Consider the following 18,058-nt stretch of genomic DNA (forward strand, 5'->3'; position numbering starts at 1 on the left):
CGCCCCGCGCCACCACCTCCCGGCGACCAAGCTAAGCTGCTCGCAACCGAGACCCGTCGTTTAGGCACTGGCCAGAGGGGGGGTTCATCTCCACCGGTTTGATTTGGCCTGGCGGCCAATTGTCGGCCAAAGGTTGGCCGCCAAGCCTTGGCCTGCTGCCAAAGTCAAGCTTTAGGCCAATGTGCCAAAAATGCCAAGCCAATGTCAAGTTCTTTATACGTTGGCCTTGGCCGCCGGTTTTCTGACCGAACCGCCGGTTTGTGTCAGAAAACCGCCGGTTTCTGACCGAAAACCGGCGGTTTCCGATACCTTTTCAGACCCTACGCCTGAACCGTCGGGAACCGGCGGTTTTGTGTCAGGAACCGCCGGTTTTCCAACACAAGGCGGTTAACCGTCTTTTTCGGACCTACGCCCTGCAACCCTACGAACCTATCGGCGAACGGCTACATTTTCCGGTTAACTGGCGGTTCCGAACCGGCGGTTAACCGCCGGTTCCGGTTGCATATTTCTTGAACTGTAACCGAACCGTAAAAACCGTGTAACCGGATTTCGAACTGAAACCGTCGTCCGGTTCCGAACCGCCGGTTGGAAACCGGCTGTTAACCGGCGGTCCGGTTTAGTTTGGCCACCTCTACTTGGGGGGGAGACCGGTCACGGATTTGCTGCCCAGAGCCAACGCTCGTCGAATCGAACCAGCGGCCCTCCACCACCGCGCCCCGCCGCTACCGGCCGGTCGGGAAACCGACCAGACACCTCAAAGCTTTGGTGCTCTCACTGTGGGAAACAAAAACATACATACGAGACATGCTTCAAACGATTGGGCTACCCAAAATGGTGGGAGGAACGACAGAAGGCGAGATCATCGCCGAGACAGGCGAAATTTGTCGTCGGAGTAGGCGGCGGTGAAGGAACTGTTGGGGATAATCGCAGCGGAAAATGCAAAACAAATAAATCCACATAAGAATCTATTTAGGTGATTATGTGGGTCGATTCAATTTCATGCTTGAACATGTAGAGACATATTATTGCGCAATTAATCACATAATTTAAATTAAATTATGATGTTGAATACTTACAACAATGATTCTCCAAAGAATCGAAGTGGCTTGCTACTTCTCCACGTGTAGATCTTGAAGCTTGATTGTGAATGCAAGACCAAAGATCTTCTAACCTATGACCCTTAACTCTATAGATCTAAATTCCTTGTGGGAGGAATCTCTTAGAAATTATAAGAATCTTGGAGAAGACAAGAAAGCCAAGTGTGGAGGCTAGGGTTTGTGATAACATATTTGTCTCCTCTCCTTACATTCTTATTTATAGAGTTTATGATGGGCTAGGTTAGGGATCTATGGGGCTTGGATTGGGCCTCCCCTATTGGACCTTCTTTACTAATTAAATTATAACCCATAATTTAATATAAGGCCAATGGAATATTTCTTGTGCCACTATAGAAGAAATATTGACCGCCCATCCAATCCGTGATTACAAGCAATCCGAGTTAACCTCTTTAATATATTATTTCCCGTGTCTAAGACTTTCTATATCCATTAATTAATTTGTAGTCTGCTATAGACTTTAAAATTAATTAATATCTTTTATTTCCAAGAGTTTGTCTAGTACGAGATGTATATCAAAATATACTTTTCCTTTTCTATTTATTCTTGGATTAAATCCAAACCAGCCGGGTTTCCGAATAATAGAACTTCTCTCGAACACCTCTTGGGGATATAGTCAAACCACGCAGGCACACGATTCAATGTAATAATAAAACTGACACCATGCTAGTTATTAATTACTACTACCCAAGATATCAGGAATATTGGGTTACGAAAAACCCGCACCTATTGATAAGTCAAAGCAGTGTATGATTAAATAACGTGTGTCCTATATTATCACAAAGATTAGGAAATATTAAATCTCCAAGACATCGTCTTACAGTAGATAGCAACAAAGACGTGTCTATACTTTAGATCCATTCAATGCTATACCACACCATTGTCACTAGTCATTCTCAAGGTAAAGACGACTTTCGGATGGACACTGCAACCTTTCACGATAGGTAGCCAAAGCCTATCTAGGTTGTGAAAAAGTTTTACTTCTACAAGGTACCGGTTGGGCCACCTACTGTGATGACCTGTTCCACGACCCAACCTTCAATGTAGAAGACTTAGACTGATTTTACTTTCCGGCGCTTTTAATTATATAATTTAATATATAATTAAATACGGTCAATACCCATTAAAGTAAAATACACAGAATGAAGAAAACATTTATTATTCTCATTAAATGAAGAGTGTTTACAATATACAAGCAATTTATCAAATTCAAAAATAAACTCGAAAAATGCTTTTTAGTATATATGTTCCAACAGGAACCGCACGGAAGAATGACGGGGAAAATACCGGGCAGGGACTGGAGTCCGACCGGAGGGTCAACCAACCAGCGGCAGCGTGCGCGGCGTCTGAAATTATGCAGAACGGACGGAATCAGTGAGCGGCGGCGCCGCTAGAGGTAAAGGGTAAAACCAAACCCTAGATTGTGTTTTGATAAATATGATATTGACCCCTCAAAGAATTGCTTATTTGAAAAAAGACCCCATCTCATGAAAATTAGACCACCGGAATGTTGTTTATCTGAAATTGAACCTGAAACTTCCCAAATATCCCATATATACCCCAATTTTGTGTCTAGCAATCAGTTTGCACCCTTAATGTCCGCTGCGTTTCATGTTCAAAATGTATCTGGTAGAAGTTCGAGGGGTTGGATTTTTTACTGTGGGGCAACTGATACAATGACACCAGACATGGATGACTTTTGTGATTTTAGTGAGGTGACAAAAACATATATAAAAACTGCCAATGGGGAATTGATTACTGTTGTTGGGGCGGGCACCATTCAGATATCCCCTACTCTCCGACTTAAAAATTGTCTATATATCCCTACGTTATCTCAAAGACTGATGTCTTTTAATCATGTGACTAAGGAATTGAACTGCACTCTCCTAATGCATCCCAACTTTTGTATTTTACAGGATATTCAGACGAGGAGGATACTTGGGCGTGGCACTGAGAAGGAATGGCTCTATTACGTGGACGAGATAGCTCAACTTGGCAGTGCAATGCTGGCTCACGGATCCACGAAACAGGAAACTTGGCTTTGGCACCGAACACTAGGACACCCTTCTCCTGGTTATTTTAAATTACTTTATCTGAACCTTTCTATTCCGTCTGATTTTTCTTGTGAAACTTGTGTTTTGGCCAAGAGCCACAGACAGTCTTTTAAACCTACAAACACTCGTATGAAGTCTATGTTTTCTTTGGTACATTCTGATGTATGGGGGCCCGCACCTATTGTTGGGGGGAATGGCTTTAGATATTTTGTTATTTTTATCGATGATTGCACTAGAATGACGTGGATCTATTTCTTGAAACATAAATCTGAAGTGTATGATAGATTTGCCGCTTTCTTTTAAACTTATCCAAACACAATTTCATACCACTATCAAAACCATTAGGTCAGATAATGGGAGGGAATTTGTGAACAGTACCATGAACCAGTTTTATAAAGATAACGACATAATCCATCAAACTTCTTGTGCCTATACACCGGAACAGAATGGGGTAGCTGAGAGGAAAAATAGAACCATTTTAGAAATGACCCGAGCTCTTATGATTGAATCAAAGTTTCCTAGACATTTTTGGCCAGAAGCTGTTGCTGCATCAATCTACCTCATCAACCGACTCCCCACCAAAATCCTTAACATGAAAACCCCTCTCGATATTCTATCCAAACAGGCCAACATTCCCCAACAACTAAACCTCCAACCTAGAGTCTTTGGTTGTACCGTTTACATCCACATTCCCAAAATGAGAGAACCAAGCTTTCACATTGTGCAACTAAGTGTGTGTTCGTAGGGTAAGGGGTAAACCAGAAGGGTTATCGTTGCTTTGACCCACAAACCAAGAAAATCACCACGACCATGAATTGCAATTTTTTGGAAACCGAATTCTTTTACCACACACATCTTAGTAGTCAGGGAGAGAGTAATCCAGGTAGTACTATGGACTACCTAAGTTGGGTTGTGCCAGTGCCAAGCTCCTCGATTGAGGATATGCTCGACACTGCCGCCGAGCTAATCTTACCACCCAAACCCATGTGATACCCCTCCGACGATATCCGAGGTAATTCCTGAACCAAATCTAGTTGAGAATTCGGATACCACTGATCCTATTGATACAGAACCCTTGGTGGAGAACACAATTGATGGAGACACTGGGAGATACATACTTCCTTATCGGACTACAAGGGGTGTTCCTCCCAAACGATACTCTCCCGAGAAGATTGAAAAGAAAAGTCGCTATGGAGTAGCGTGCAAGGAAATCTGACTAAGATGGCACGGGCATTTGAAGCTGCGATGTATGAGGAAGAGGAAATTCCACCGTCAGCCGAGGAGGCAATGAAACATAAAAAATGGAGAGAAGCTATGCTTACGGAAATGAGGGCACTAATGAAGAACAATACATGGGTGAAAGGAAAACTACCAGAAGGAGTGAAGACTGTCGGATGCGGATGGGTATTCACAATCAAAAGAAGGCCGAACGGTACAGTTGAACGGTATAAGGCACGACTAGTTGCAAAGGGATATACTCAGACGTATGGAGTTGATTACGCCGAGACCTTTTCGCCCGTGGCTAAAATCAACACCGTGGGAGTATTATTTTCAGTTGCGGCGTACAAAGATTGGCCACTACACCAGTTCGATGTTACCAATGCCTTTCTACATGGAGAGCTATCGAAACCAGTTTACATGGAACCCCCACCCGGGTTCACTGATGAGTTTGGAGCAGGGGAGGTCTGCCGACTCCAGAAGAACTTGTACGGGCTGAAACAATCTCCAAGAGCATGGTTTGGGAGATTTACCGAAGTAATGAAGAAATATGACTACAAGCAGAGTAATTCAGACTACACTCTATTTTTTAAGAAGAAAAATGGCAAGATCACATGTTTGATTATTTATGTAGATGACATGATCATTACTGGAGATGATGAGAAGGAGATAGCTGAATTGAGGAATAATCTTTTTCAGGAGTTCGAAATGAAGGATCTGGGTCTCCTCAAGTACTTCCTGGGAATAGAGGTACTTAGATCGAAGAAAGGAATATTTATAAATCAAAGGAAGTATATACTGGACTTGTTGGCAGAGATTGGGATGCTTGATTGTAAGCCAGCAGATACTCCTATGGTTCAGAACCATGGATTGCAGATGAAGGGAGATGCTAAACAGGCAGACAGGGGGAGATACCAGAGATTAGTTGGGAAATTGATCTACCTTTCTCACACGAGACCAGATATTGCTTACTCAGTCGGGCCAATTCATGCATGCACCCCAGGAGGAACATTGGGAAGCAGTACTAAGGATCATTCGGTACTTGAAAGGAACCGCGGAGCATGGGCTCATGTTCGAAAAACATGGACACATGGAGATACATGGTTTCACTGATGCAGACTGGGCAGGCAACCCGAATGACAGAAAATCAACTGCCGGGTACTTTACCTTTGCAGGAGGAAATCTTGTGACATGGAGAAGTAAGAAACATAAAGTGGTAGCCCTCTCAAGTGCCGAGGCAGAATTCAGAGGAATTAAAAGTGGACTTACGGAGGTACTGTGGCTAAGAAGAGTAATGACAGAACTAGGTCTTCAGTCAACCCAGCCGTGCAGACTTTTTTGTGACAACAAGGCGGCCATTAGTATCTCAGAAAACCCGGTGCAACACGACAGAACGAAACATGTGGAGGTGGACCGACACTTCATAAAGGAGAATATCGAAGCAAAGGTGGTGGAAATGCCCTATGTCAAATCTGAAGATCAACTGGCTGATATATTGACAAAGGCAGTGAACTCGAAGTCATTTCAAGAAGTGTTGTGCAAGCTAAGTATAGGCAATCACGTTACATAGCTTGAGGGGGAGTGTTAGAAGATATCGAAGATATTTCATGAAATCAGGAAAAGATTTGAGAGCATATTTAGCCTAAAATAGAGGAGTAATTATTGTAAATTAGGTTTACCATATGTAGATATTATGTAGCCTATATATTCCCATGTAATGCCTTCATCGAAATATAGTGAATAATAATGATACCGATTACCAATTCCTTCGTTTAACAATTATCGTATTAATTGACAAAATTATCCTCAGAACATAACAAATTAAATTTTGTTGCCACAACATCAATCGCAGTCGTTTAATATCGCAATCATAATATTGATATTAAGTCTTAGTTATGCATGAAGATGCAGTTAATATTTAGTCTTAGTTCCGTTAAACTTTGATTACTATCCAATATATGCACGTGTTAATTTTATACATTTGATAGTAACTGTAAAGTACATTTATGCCCTGTAACCGTTAGAAACATACTCAATGCAAATACTAGTGTAGTAATGTACATATCCATTGTTTTAGGTTTTAGATTTACAAATAAAAAGAGCTTTGAGTTATTTTACAGCAATAGAAATACAGCAACATGCATGCAAACAATCACACAGCTTTCTTGTTCATTCTTTTTCACCCTCAGCTTTGTTCCTTAACTAGATTTATGACTTCAACATTGAAAGAAAACATTCCTATTAAAAGACTACAAAACGATACAAACAACCATGAAATCACATAGAATATATACCCAAAACCCTCAACTCAGAGCTCTTATGAGAGAACAAAAGAGAAGCAGAAGTTTCTCATCGACCATGGTGATTGAAAATTCTCAAATTAGTCGCAAGCAAGAACAGTATTAGATGATTGTTGAAAACAATCTTTGCAGAAACTTGAAATGGGGAGAGAAACGAAAAAAAAAATGAAATACACCATTCCCCCAAATGGAAGTACATTTCAGCTCCCAAGCCACTAAACATCCAGCATCACCTTGTAAAGAAAATAAAAAGAAGAAAGAAAAGAGAAATACAAAATATGCAGAAATATATTGTTAGTATGCCTTGAATTTGTATAGGATTAGGTTTCCTAATTGGGATAGGATTATGTTTCCTAGGCCCAGTCTGTCTAATGTGTGCCTATATATATGGGAGTAGAGCACATAATTCTGTGATCTGACAGATCCAATTTGTATCTGAAAACCGCAGTCATAATACAATTTGTTCTCCGTTCTTGCCCGTGGACGTAGCCAACACAACGTTGGTGAACCACGTAAATTCTGTGTCTATTTACGCTCTTTTGTTTCTCGATTCACAATTGCCCTATTTGTCATAACAAACTGGTATCAGAGCCAGGTTGGTGTCGGGTCTGGTCCGATTTGCGAGACCCATGTTTGAGTGGGGCCGACGATCCGTCTGAGTCGGAGCCCATTATGTGTTTCGATGTGGTCTCGGTTTGAGGGGGAGGTTTGTTAGTACAAACCTATCCCACATCGGATGTTTGAGGGAAGTTGGAATGTGTATATAATTCATGTCCAATCTCAATTAGTTTGAGGCCTTTTGGGAGTGACCCAAAAACAAATCCGTGCGGGCTTGACCAACAAACTGGTATCTAGAGCCTTGATTTTCGAACTAGGGTTTTGAATTCCGCTGCGAGAGTTTTGTCTGGTAAATCGAGATGTCTGCTCTGAACGTAAAGGTTGACAAATTCACCGGGAGAAATAGTTTTGGTTTATGGCAGATCAAGATGCGATCTATGCTGAAGCAGCAGGGTTTGTGGAAGCCGCTCAAAACAAAGAAGGCTACGGAGTATGATAAGGAGTGGACAACCTTAGACGAAAAGGCCCACTCAACCATCATGTTGAGCCTATCTGACGATGTTATCATCGAAGTTGCGGATCAGGAGACGGCTGCTGCTCTTTGGGCGAAGTTGGAGAGCCTATACATGACGAAGTCTCTAACCAACAAGTTTCTCTTGAAGCAACGTTTGTTTCCGTTATGCATGCAGGAAGGTACGCCCCTTCGGGATCATCTGGAAAATTTGAGTAAAATTTTGCTAGATTTGCGTAATGTTGAAGTTAAAGTAGAAGACGAGGAGGCTGCTTTAATTTTGCTTGTGTCTCTGCCTGAATCTTACGATAATTTTGTTGAGTCTTTTATGACTGGCAAGGAAACTCTTTCGTTGGAGGATGTTCGATCTGCTCTCCACATCAGAGAGGATCGTCAACAGGCAACGAGTTCAGCCACAGAAGATGTGCCATCGGGATTATATGTTACGGGTAAAGGACATAAGAAATTCAGACAGAAGAAGCAGAACTGAAAAGGTTCAAAAGGTCCTAAAGGCCCTAAGCCAAATGACATCTGCAGATATTGTAAAGAACCAGGGCATTGGAAGGCTGATTGTCCAAGGATAAAGAAGAAACTGGGCAAGAAGGAAGATGTTAACGGTTCTGCGACTGTGGTAGAAGCTGATGACACAAATTCGGAAGAAGAATTGGCCTTGGTTGCGGATGAACAACCACACTGTAATGATGTGTGGATTTTGGATTCTGGAGTGTTATATCATCTCTGTCCTCACAGGGAGTATTTCAACACTTATGAGCAGATAGATGGAGGCAATGTTACCATGGCTAACAGTGTTGTCTGCAAGGTGGTTGGCATCGGCTCAATCAGGATTAGGACTCATGATAGGGTCTTCTGCACCTTGAACGATGTTAGGCATGTTCCACAGATGACGAAGAGTCTGATATCCCTATGTACATTTGATAGTAAGGGGTTCAGTTTCAAAGGTGAAGGTGGAATAATGCGTATTTTGAAAGGTTCGAAGGTGGTTCTGACAGCTTTGAAATGGGGTACCTTGTATGTTCTGAGAGGTTCCATCGTGGCAAATTCTGCTGATATTGCATCATCCGAGGTTGCAACCAAGGATATGACCAAGCTGTGGCATATGAGGCTCGGTCATATGTGAAAACGTGGCATGAGAATCATGTCGAATCGTGATTTTCTTTTGGGCCATAAGGTGCATAAACTTGATTTCTGCGAACACTGTGTTGGGGAAGCTTCATCGCAGCAAGTTTCCAAAGAAGGGTGTTCATCGAACGAAGGGGACACTTGACTACATTCATATGGATTTTTGGGGTCCCTCACGTGTTGAGTCTATTGGAGGACACAAGTATTTTGTGTCGATGATTGATGACTACTCGAGAATGACTTGGGTGTTTATGATGAAACATAAAGGTGATGCATTCAAGAAGTTCAAAGAGTGGAAGACTCTAACTGAAAACCAGACTGGGAAGAAGATCAAGCGATTGAGAACAGATAACGATCTGGAATTTCGTTCGTCTGAGTTCGATGAGTTCTGTAGAAGTGAAGGGATCGTTCGCCATCACACAGATAGACATACACCACAGCATAATGGTGTGGCAGAACGCATGAATCAGACATTGTTGGGGAGAGCAACATGCATGCTCTTCCAAGCCGGTTTAACTAGGAAGTTTTGGGCAGAGGCAGTAAACACGGCTTGTTATCTGAACAACCGTGGACCTCACATTGACATTGACTGCAAGACACCGTACGAAGTATGGGCTGATTTACCTGCAGATTACTCTATGTTGAGAGTTTTTGGGAGTACTGTTTACTATCATGTGAGGTATCATTTTCTAAGAGATGAGAAGAGAATTGAGGTGAAGAAAGTAGGTACTGCTGATAATCCTGCTGATATGTTCACCAAGTCGGTCCCGCAGAGCAAGTTCCAACATTGTTTGGACTTGCTTAATGTCATGAGTTGTTAGTTGCCCGTGGAGGGCAAATCTGAGGCAAGAATGAAGAAGTTTGTTCGTCTGGTGCTATGATGATGCGTCTGCAAGGGAGAATTCAAGTCAAGGTGGAGATTTGTTAGTATGCCTTGAATTTGTATAGGATTAGGTTTCCTAATTGGGATAAGATTATGTTTCCTAGGCCCAGTCTGTCTAATGTGTGCCTATATATATGTGAGTAGAGCACATAATTCTATGATCTGACAGATCCAATCTGTATCTGAAACCGCAGTCATAATACAATTTGTTCTCCGTTCTTGCCCGTGGACGTAGCCAACACAACGTTGGTGAACCACGTAAATTCTGTGTCTATTTACGTTCTTTTGTTTCTCGATTCACAATTGCCCTATTTGTCATAACATATATGTTACTGATAATGTAGCAAATATCAACTCTAGTGTATATGGCCAAAAATTACTAGAAAAGTAAAGCAAAGCATAAAACAATCTTTCTAAATCAACACAATAGCAATGTAACCTTAAGCAAGAGAACATCCAACAGTGGGTTAAAGCAAACCAAAAGTTGTCCCTTTGAAAACATCCAAACGGTAGGACTCCTATGTGTAAAGAGTAGGCCAAAGATTCAATCAACAACATAGGGCAGAAAATGCAGCACTGGTATGCAACCTCGATATCAGCACAAATAATCTCTTAGCAAAACAATTTATCAGCACTGGTACAGTTGTGGATAATTCTCTTATCTTTTCCTCAGTTTTCCAAGTCACTTCTTCGACTCCGTGGTTTTTTCAAATAACTTTAACCATTGGAATAGTTTTTCTTCGCAGCTGTTTGATCAGACGGTCCACTATATTGACGGGTTCTTCTGTATAACTCAAATTTTCAGAAATCTGTATGTGAGGATCATTCAGAACATGTGAAGATCATATCGATAGCGTCGAAGCATAGTGACGTGGAAAACATTATGAATCTATGCTAATTTCGGAGATAGTGCTAACCTATATGCTAATGGTCCAACTCTTTCGACAATATCATACGGCCCAATGTAATGAGGACTCAACTTACCTTTTTGCTCGAATCACATGTTCTTTTTTCTGAGTTAAACTCACAAAAAGACTTTATCAAAACTGAGATAGTAAATCGCGGATCTCTGACAATATTTAAGATACTAGAATACCATATAAGCGTTCCTGCAGATGATGATGCCAAATCTTCAAAGCAAAATAATGTCGCTAATAACAGATTTTGAACAAAATAAGAAACTTCATGTACTTGCGATTGTTATGACGCATAAGCAATAAACTTTCCATTAAGTCAAAAGATAACTAATTCCATGTTTCAGCGCATCACTATAAATAACATAATATCTTGTACCTGCAGATGCGGAGATAACCAAAATAGGTACACTCCAAGATGAAACAATGGGTCATATAAATCTCCTACCCGACAACTCTTGTAACCGATTCTTAAATTCTTGAAACTCTAATGAAGACGGTTGATAAGTAGAAATAAAAATAAATGCAGTGCTCAATAGAGAAATATGTCTCCCGATAAGGTGAAAATCCAGATAAATTTGCACTTCCAATAAATCAAAAAGCCGATCTAGATAATATAAGGAAACCTGGAACAATATATTGATTACCGTAAAATATCACTCGATCCCGTCTCGATGATTATATTATCATTCTTTTACTTGACAAGCTACCTTGGTTTGATGAAGTGAAAACCAATCTATACCCATAATAATATCAAAACTTATGTATGAACAAGAGAATCAATATCCGCTAGCAGCTCAATTGAATTAACTCGCAACACCTTCTCTCGAAAAATCGTCTGAACTGAATATCAGAGGTTGTATCATAGCTTGTGGGACTGTTTCCCGCCAAGAGTAAGTATAGCTTCAAAGAAGAGATACCATATAATCAAAACCTTCTTCTGACATACAACTCATCTGATTGAACACCAGTTCTATCACTTTTAACTATATCCCAGCCCCTGTCAGATTAGTCCCATAAAATCAACAACTTCTATTTTTCCGACCTCTTTAAAATTTCTTCCTCATATGATGCAACATGTATATGAAATGCATTCTATAATTAATGGACAATGTAGGGTGCCTAAGCCTTCTCTCCTCGGTGACAAATGTTCATGATAATTGAAATGCAAATTAAACTTCAAACCGAATTGTATCATGCAATATTCATAAATGCCATGTCCCGGCGGATTCTATCCCCGCTCTGATACCACCTAAACTATCCCACCTCAACCATTATAACGTATGCACTTACTATAAATAAATTTAAAGTTTAAAATTAATAATCCACGTGTCAACTACATAAAATCCACATATTATATAATTTCAAAAACCACCATATATCAAGTACTCCCTTCGTCCCATTAAAGATGACCCACTTTCCTTTTTGGTTTGTCCCAATCAAGATGACTCATTACTAAAAATGGAAACACTCCTCTCTACTTTATTCCCTCTCTTACTTTACTCTCTCCAGTTCACACAAAATAAAGTTGCATAAATTCCCGTGCCGTCCAAGAAAGGGTCATCTTCCTTGGGTCGGAGGGAGTACATATTTCAAAACATTATAAAAACTAGTGGGACCCTCTCACCACTCTATATACTATACATTTATCTACATGCAAAAATGATGATCAGGAGAAGGTTGCCAAAATGCGCCAACCACCTAACCTGATAACACATGCAGTTCCTACGACCCACGTCAACTAAAAACTTCTCTTATATCTTATTCCTGAAAAATATTAGTGGTTTCTATGAGCCACAACTCAAAGTATATAAACCTTACCTTTAATTTCACACACAAATATCAAACACATTCTTTCACCAAAATATATCACCAGAAATAATAAATATCATAAACAATTTAATATTCATATGCATATGCCTCTCCGTTCTTTTCATTATTCTGTGACAGATCAAGCCTGGTATCTGCCCGGGATTTCCATTGTATACGACCTGCAGGTCCCTTTTAATTATTTGACCTTTCCACGAATGCCCCTCTTTTCATTTTGACCTTTCCACGAAGTCCCCTCTTTGATTTGATCTTTCCACGAAGGTCTCTCTTTACATATTTTCTTTGACCCGTAGGTCCATTATTATTGAATATGACCCATAGGTCTATTTCCATTACTATTGATATCAGACCCAGGGCAAGATTGTCACGTATCCTCTTTAATCCTATGATTCAAGTAATTCTAATGTCATATAAAAACATATCAAAATCACCACTCACATATCCATATCATATTCTACCATCAATATCAAATAACACATAACCATTTCAGTCTCACATCATATAATTCAAATATTCACTTCAATTTAACACATATCAATCAATCACATAAAATATGTAAAATTAAAAGTGTGATTTATACACACCTGATTAAGATAAGTAAACTACTCAAAAGCTCGATTCCTTTTCTTCATTTTCCACTCTCATATATATAGTTGTTGCTTCTAAAGTCTAAATATTTTTCTCCTTCTCCTGTTCTATTTTCTTCTCCGTACCTTCCTTAAATTCCCCCTCTTTCATTCTCATGAAAAAAAAATATATTTATACTCTACAGTCCTAATACATATCAGTGGCCAAACTATGACTCACTTGTATTTTGTTATATATATTTGTAAGAGAAACACGTATAAGTGAAAAACTAAAATCGTGTAACTTTTTAAACACTTGAGCTACAATTTACACATGCGCACTTTACAACACATGCATACACATTTATATTAATTATTTAATATATATAAAAGAAATTTATAATTATACAGAATATATATTTATTTAAATAAATATTTCATGAATCAAAACTATCTATTTATTAGACTATAATGATTGATTATAACACTATGTATATCTTCGATGGCACACACTTAATATATCTATAGTAAAAATGATAATATAATATATTAATATACAAAATAATGCATGTTTTTCGGTTAGGGATGTCACAATAGCATATTTGTTATTTTTGTCCATCTACAAAATAATGTTCATATTTGTTTTAGCATATTTCATTTTTTATTTTGTAGATGTTCATATTTGTTTTAGCATATTTCATTTTTTATTTTGTAGATGGACTAAAATAACAAATATGCTATGATATTATATAGACAAAAGAATGTATACTATATCTGAAAACATTAATATACCATACAAAAAATCACTATTACGATGATAGAATACATAGTATCACATAAAACTAGTCTAACACCTTATTAAAAGAATAAAACAATTCATATTATAGGTGTGTTTATTTTCATGAAGTGATGACAATTACATTCTATGTGTTCTCGTTTATCACAAAATTGATGAATTTGTTTATTATTAATAGTTTGAAAAATATCATTATTAATATTCACAATTAGATTGTCATTTTTTACTCAGCTTCCATTCAATTTTAATACGAAGAATTTCTCAATAAAATGTGATAGACTTGATAAAAAAATATTAAATCTTCATTTTCTCAATAAAATTTGATAGACTAAATAAAATATTAAATCTTCATTAATTTTTTGACTACTTATTAAGGAAATAAGGTGTAACTTATTAAGAGAAAGAAGGTGTAATTTTTTGACTACTTATTAAGAGAAGACATTTAATAAAAACGCTATCCACTTGTACAACGTTTCTTCGCTACCTGAGACTAGAGATGTCAGTATAGTCCGTAACCCATGTGCTGGCCCAAATAATCCGTCAAATTTATAGGGTTAGGGCTGAAAATTTCTTGCCCAATAAAATCAAAACCCGATTAGCCTGCACCCAATTAATCTGTAACCTGTTACAGCCAGACCCGAAAACCCGATAGACTGGCCCGAAAATCCAATAAAATTTCTTATTCTATAATTTTTACTCCTAATTCAACACTTCATTAATTAATTTTATAATATAATAATTAAAAATATAACTTTCAATTTTATATTAAATATAGAAATTATGTATTGACTTTTTATTAATATAATAATCGATAAATAAATTAAAAACTTCAAATTCACTTAAAAATATTTAAATTTCTAAAATATGCATCGAAATTTCAAGAAATATCTTAAATATTAGTATTTGGTCATGTTTATGATTGAGTTTAAGCATATTTCTCAAATTTATCATAATTAAATATTTCATCTTGTATGAATATAACTAATTTTAACAATTATTTATTGGATCGGTTGCATGTTAATATTATCGGTAGCAACCCAATTAATCTGCAATCGATTGACCCGCAATCCGAGTAGGGTGGACCCGAAACCCGACGGGCAGACCCGATTGACATCCCTACCTGAGACAACTAATAAAATTGTACTGCTACTTTTTAACTTTAAATAATATTTTATATTTTATATTAGTTAAATTTTTGTTCTCTCTCTTCTTCGAGCATCAGGCAGCCATGGTTCATTTTTCTGCAAAATTAAATTTCAGCCCCTCCACATCATTTAATTTCCTACAATTTAGTCTTCAACAATGTTAGATTGGCTTAATTATTTGGACTAAAGAAATAAGTAGTATATCTGCATAATGTTAAGGAAAAAAAATGTAAAACTGTAGTGATTTATAAACTTGCAAAAGTACGAGTATACAAAACAGTTAATCAGATCGTTTTTAATAAGGTTAAATCAGATCGTTTTTGTACGAGTATACTAAAGACAAGCAAATGAATTCATAATCGACACAACAAAATTTAAAAATGGCACACCTATCTTCTACTATCATTATTGTTTGCTTGTTGTGCATCACTAGCCTGCCCTTATTTGCATCTCAGATACCAAATAAAAATAGTCTACAAATATACATTGTCCATGTTGAGGCACCTGATGCACATGTTGCTTCTGAATCGGAAGATCTGGAGAGCTGGTACCGCTCTTTTCTACCGGCTACCACAACAAGCTCGAGTGAAGATGAGGCGCAACTCGTTTACTCGTACCGCCACGTGTTGAAGGGATTTGCTGCTAAGCTTTCACCCGACCATGTGAAAGAAATGGAGAAGAAGAAAGGATTCATCTCAGCACAGCCCCAGAAATTGATGTCCGTGCAAACAACACATTCCCCCAACTTCTTGGGGTTGAACCAGAATATGGGGTTGTGGGAAGACTCTAATTATGGTAAAGGTGTGATTATTGGCGTGTTGGACTCCGGAGTGATGCCTGAGCATCCTTCCTTCAGCGACGAAGGAATGCCACCTCCACCAGCTAAGTGGAAGGGCGAGTGTCAATTCAGCCACACATCCTGCAACAACAAAATCATTGGAGCAAGGTACTTTAACGACGGGGACCAGAGCCCCCTTGACGATAATGGCCATGGAACTCACACTGCGGGCACTGCTGCTGGACGCTTTGTGCAAGGCGCAAATCTTTTTGGCAGGGCTAATGGCACTGCTGCTGGCGTTGCACCACTTGCTCATTTAGCCATATACAAAGTGCTAAACAATGGTAAAGGAGGAGAAGCAGCTTTCCTTGCTGGAATGGATGCAGCAATTGAAGATGGAGTCGACGTGCTGTCGATATCTATAGGCTATGACGACGCAACACTAATAAAAAACTTGTATGATGATTATTATGCAATTAGTGCATTCAGTGCGATGGAGAAGGGTATCTTCCTTAGCTTCGCTGCTGGAAACGAAGGGCCTTTTCCCTCATCTTTGGGACACTGGGCACCTTGGGTTCTGACGGTTGGAGCAAGCACATTGGACAGAAAATTGAGTGCAAAAGCAGTGCTAGGAAACAATCAAGAAGTGGATGGTGAATCAGTTTATGACTTTCCACGAAAGCTCTTCCCGCTTGTCTACGCGCCCGACTGCAGGGGGAACGACATCCGAGGTAAGATAGTTGTGTGTGAGGATGACAGAACAAAAGTAATTCCAAGTGGCGTTGCCGGCGTGATTCTCATAAACAATGAGACACATGGAAACACCATTCAAGTTGCAGCCATCGGTGCGCCAACAACACATTTCAGCTACGCCGCGGGATTGAAGATCAAAGCTTACTTAGGTTCAACGGCAACACCCACCGCCACTATTTCTTCCCAAGGTACTGTGATTGGTGATGAGCGTGCACCAGTCGTCGCTTCATTTTCTTCCAGGGGTCCTAGCATACCAACCCCTGGAATCTTGAAACCCGACATTTTAGGCCCTGGAGTCAATATTCTGGCAGCATCACATGACACTTCCATTGAATGGACAATAAAATCTGGTACCTCAATGGTGTGCCCGCACCTGAGCGGTGTGGCGGCTCTGCTCAAGAGCGTGCATCCCGATTGGTCTCCTGCTGCAATCAAGTCCGCCATTATGACCACTGCAGACGATGTGAACCTCGCTGGTAATCCAATTGAGGACGAGAGGTTCCTCCCGGCCGACATCTTTGCCACGGGATCAGGTCATGTGAATCCATCAAGAGCTCAAGATCCCGGACTTGTCTACGACATCCAGCCCCGAGACTACCTTTCTTACTTGTGCGGTCTCGGCTACACGGACCGCCAAGTGGAGCGGTTTCTACATAGGAGGGTGAATTGTGCAGTCGAATCCAAGATAGCGGAAGCAGAGCTAAACTATCCTTCATTCTCTATCATTTTCAGTGGCAGATCAACTTCCCAGGTTTACACCAGGACCGTCACAAACGTAGGGGACCCTGACTCGTCATACGAGGTGGAGATTTCCCCACCTAACGGAGTTGAAGTTAGTGTGGAGCCCGCCACGCTCAACTTCTCCGAGACAGAACAGAAACTGCAGTACAAGGTTACATTCAGCCGACTCACTCCGAATACCGATTTCGTGGAAGGATTCTTGAAATGGACCTCTCCCAATCATTCTGTTCGGAGCCCTATTGTGGTTCGTTTGTCTTGAAACCAACCATCTATGGATGCTAATAATTTCAAATTTATACTACTAGTATAAATTTGATTCACATGCAGGCGCTGCCATCCATGACTGTTTACGTATCGAGTCCTTATTTTAATTACTACATGTCATGTATCGAGTCCAGCTGAATTATCAGCTTCATTCCGGGTCGGTTCTTTCCTGGAATGCATATTATTATAAATAAGGCTATTGTATTTTCACATTACATATGAAATATAAATATTTAAAAGTTGATTATTTCTTCTCCCAATCATAATTAAACAAACTATGGTTTTGAAACTAGCTAGTTCTCCTCCAACCAGCTTTGCGCAACTCTCTTCGCATCAGCGTTTCGACCTCTCGTCATGTCATCTGGTGCTTACTTTTCTCATGTCATGTCATAAGCCAAGAACCTGTCATTGTAGTTTTTACATAGCTCAACATATGACCCATATTGTAACATCTTTTTTCATACCAATCACTCAGGTTTACTTTTAATTAAT

The 18,058-nt window shown here is 39.5% G+C and overlaps 1 protein-coding gene across 1 annotated transcript; it reads left to right on the top strand.

Moving 5' to 3' along the window:
• Positions 1 to 15,407: 15,407 nt before the first annotated feature.
• Positions 15,408 to 17,813, top strand: LOC125196878 (subtilisin-like protease 4). The gene has a single exon (XM_048095538.1). It carries the CDS (start codon positions 15,411 to 15,413, stop codon positions 17,559 to 17,561), a length of 2,151 nt encoding a protein of 716 aa, XP_047951495.1. The 5' UTR covers positions 15,408 to 15,410; the 3' UTR covers positions 17,562 to 17,813.
• Positions 17,814 to 18,058: the final 245 nt, after the last annotated feature.

Source organism: Salvia hispanica, chromosome 6 (assembly GCF_023119035.1).
Source record: "Salvia hispanica cultivar TCC Black 2014 chromosome 6, UniMelb_Shisp_WGS_1.0, whole genome shotgun sequence".
NCBI lineage: Eukaryota > Viridiplantae > Streptophyta > Magnoliopsida > Lamiales > Lamiaceae > Salvia > Salvia hispanica.

What these genes read in the sequence shown, in the direction of transcription:
- LOC125196878 (XM_048095538.1), top strand. Translation starts at nt 15,411, where the DNA reads ATGGCACACCTATCTTCTACTATCATTATTGTTTGCTTGTTGTGCATC.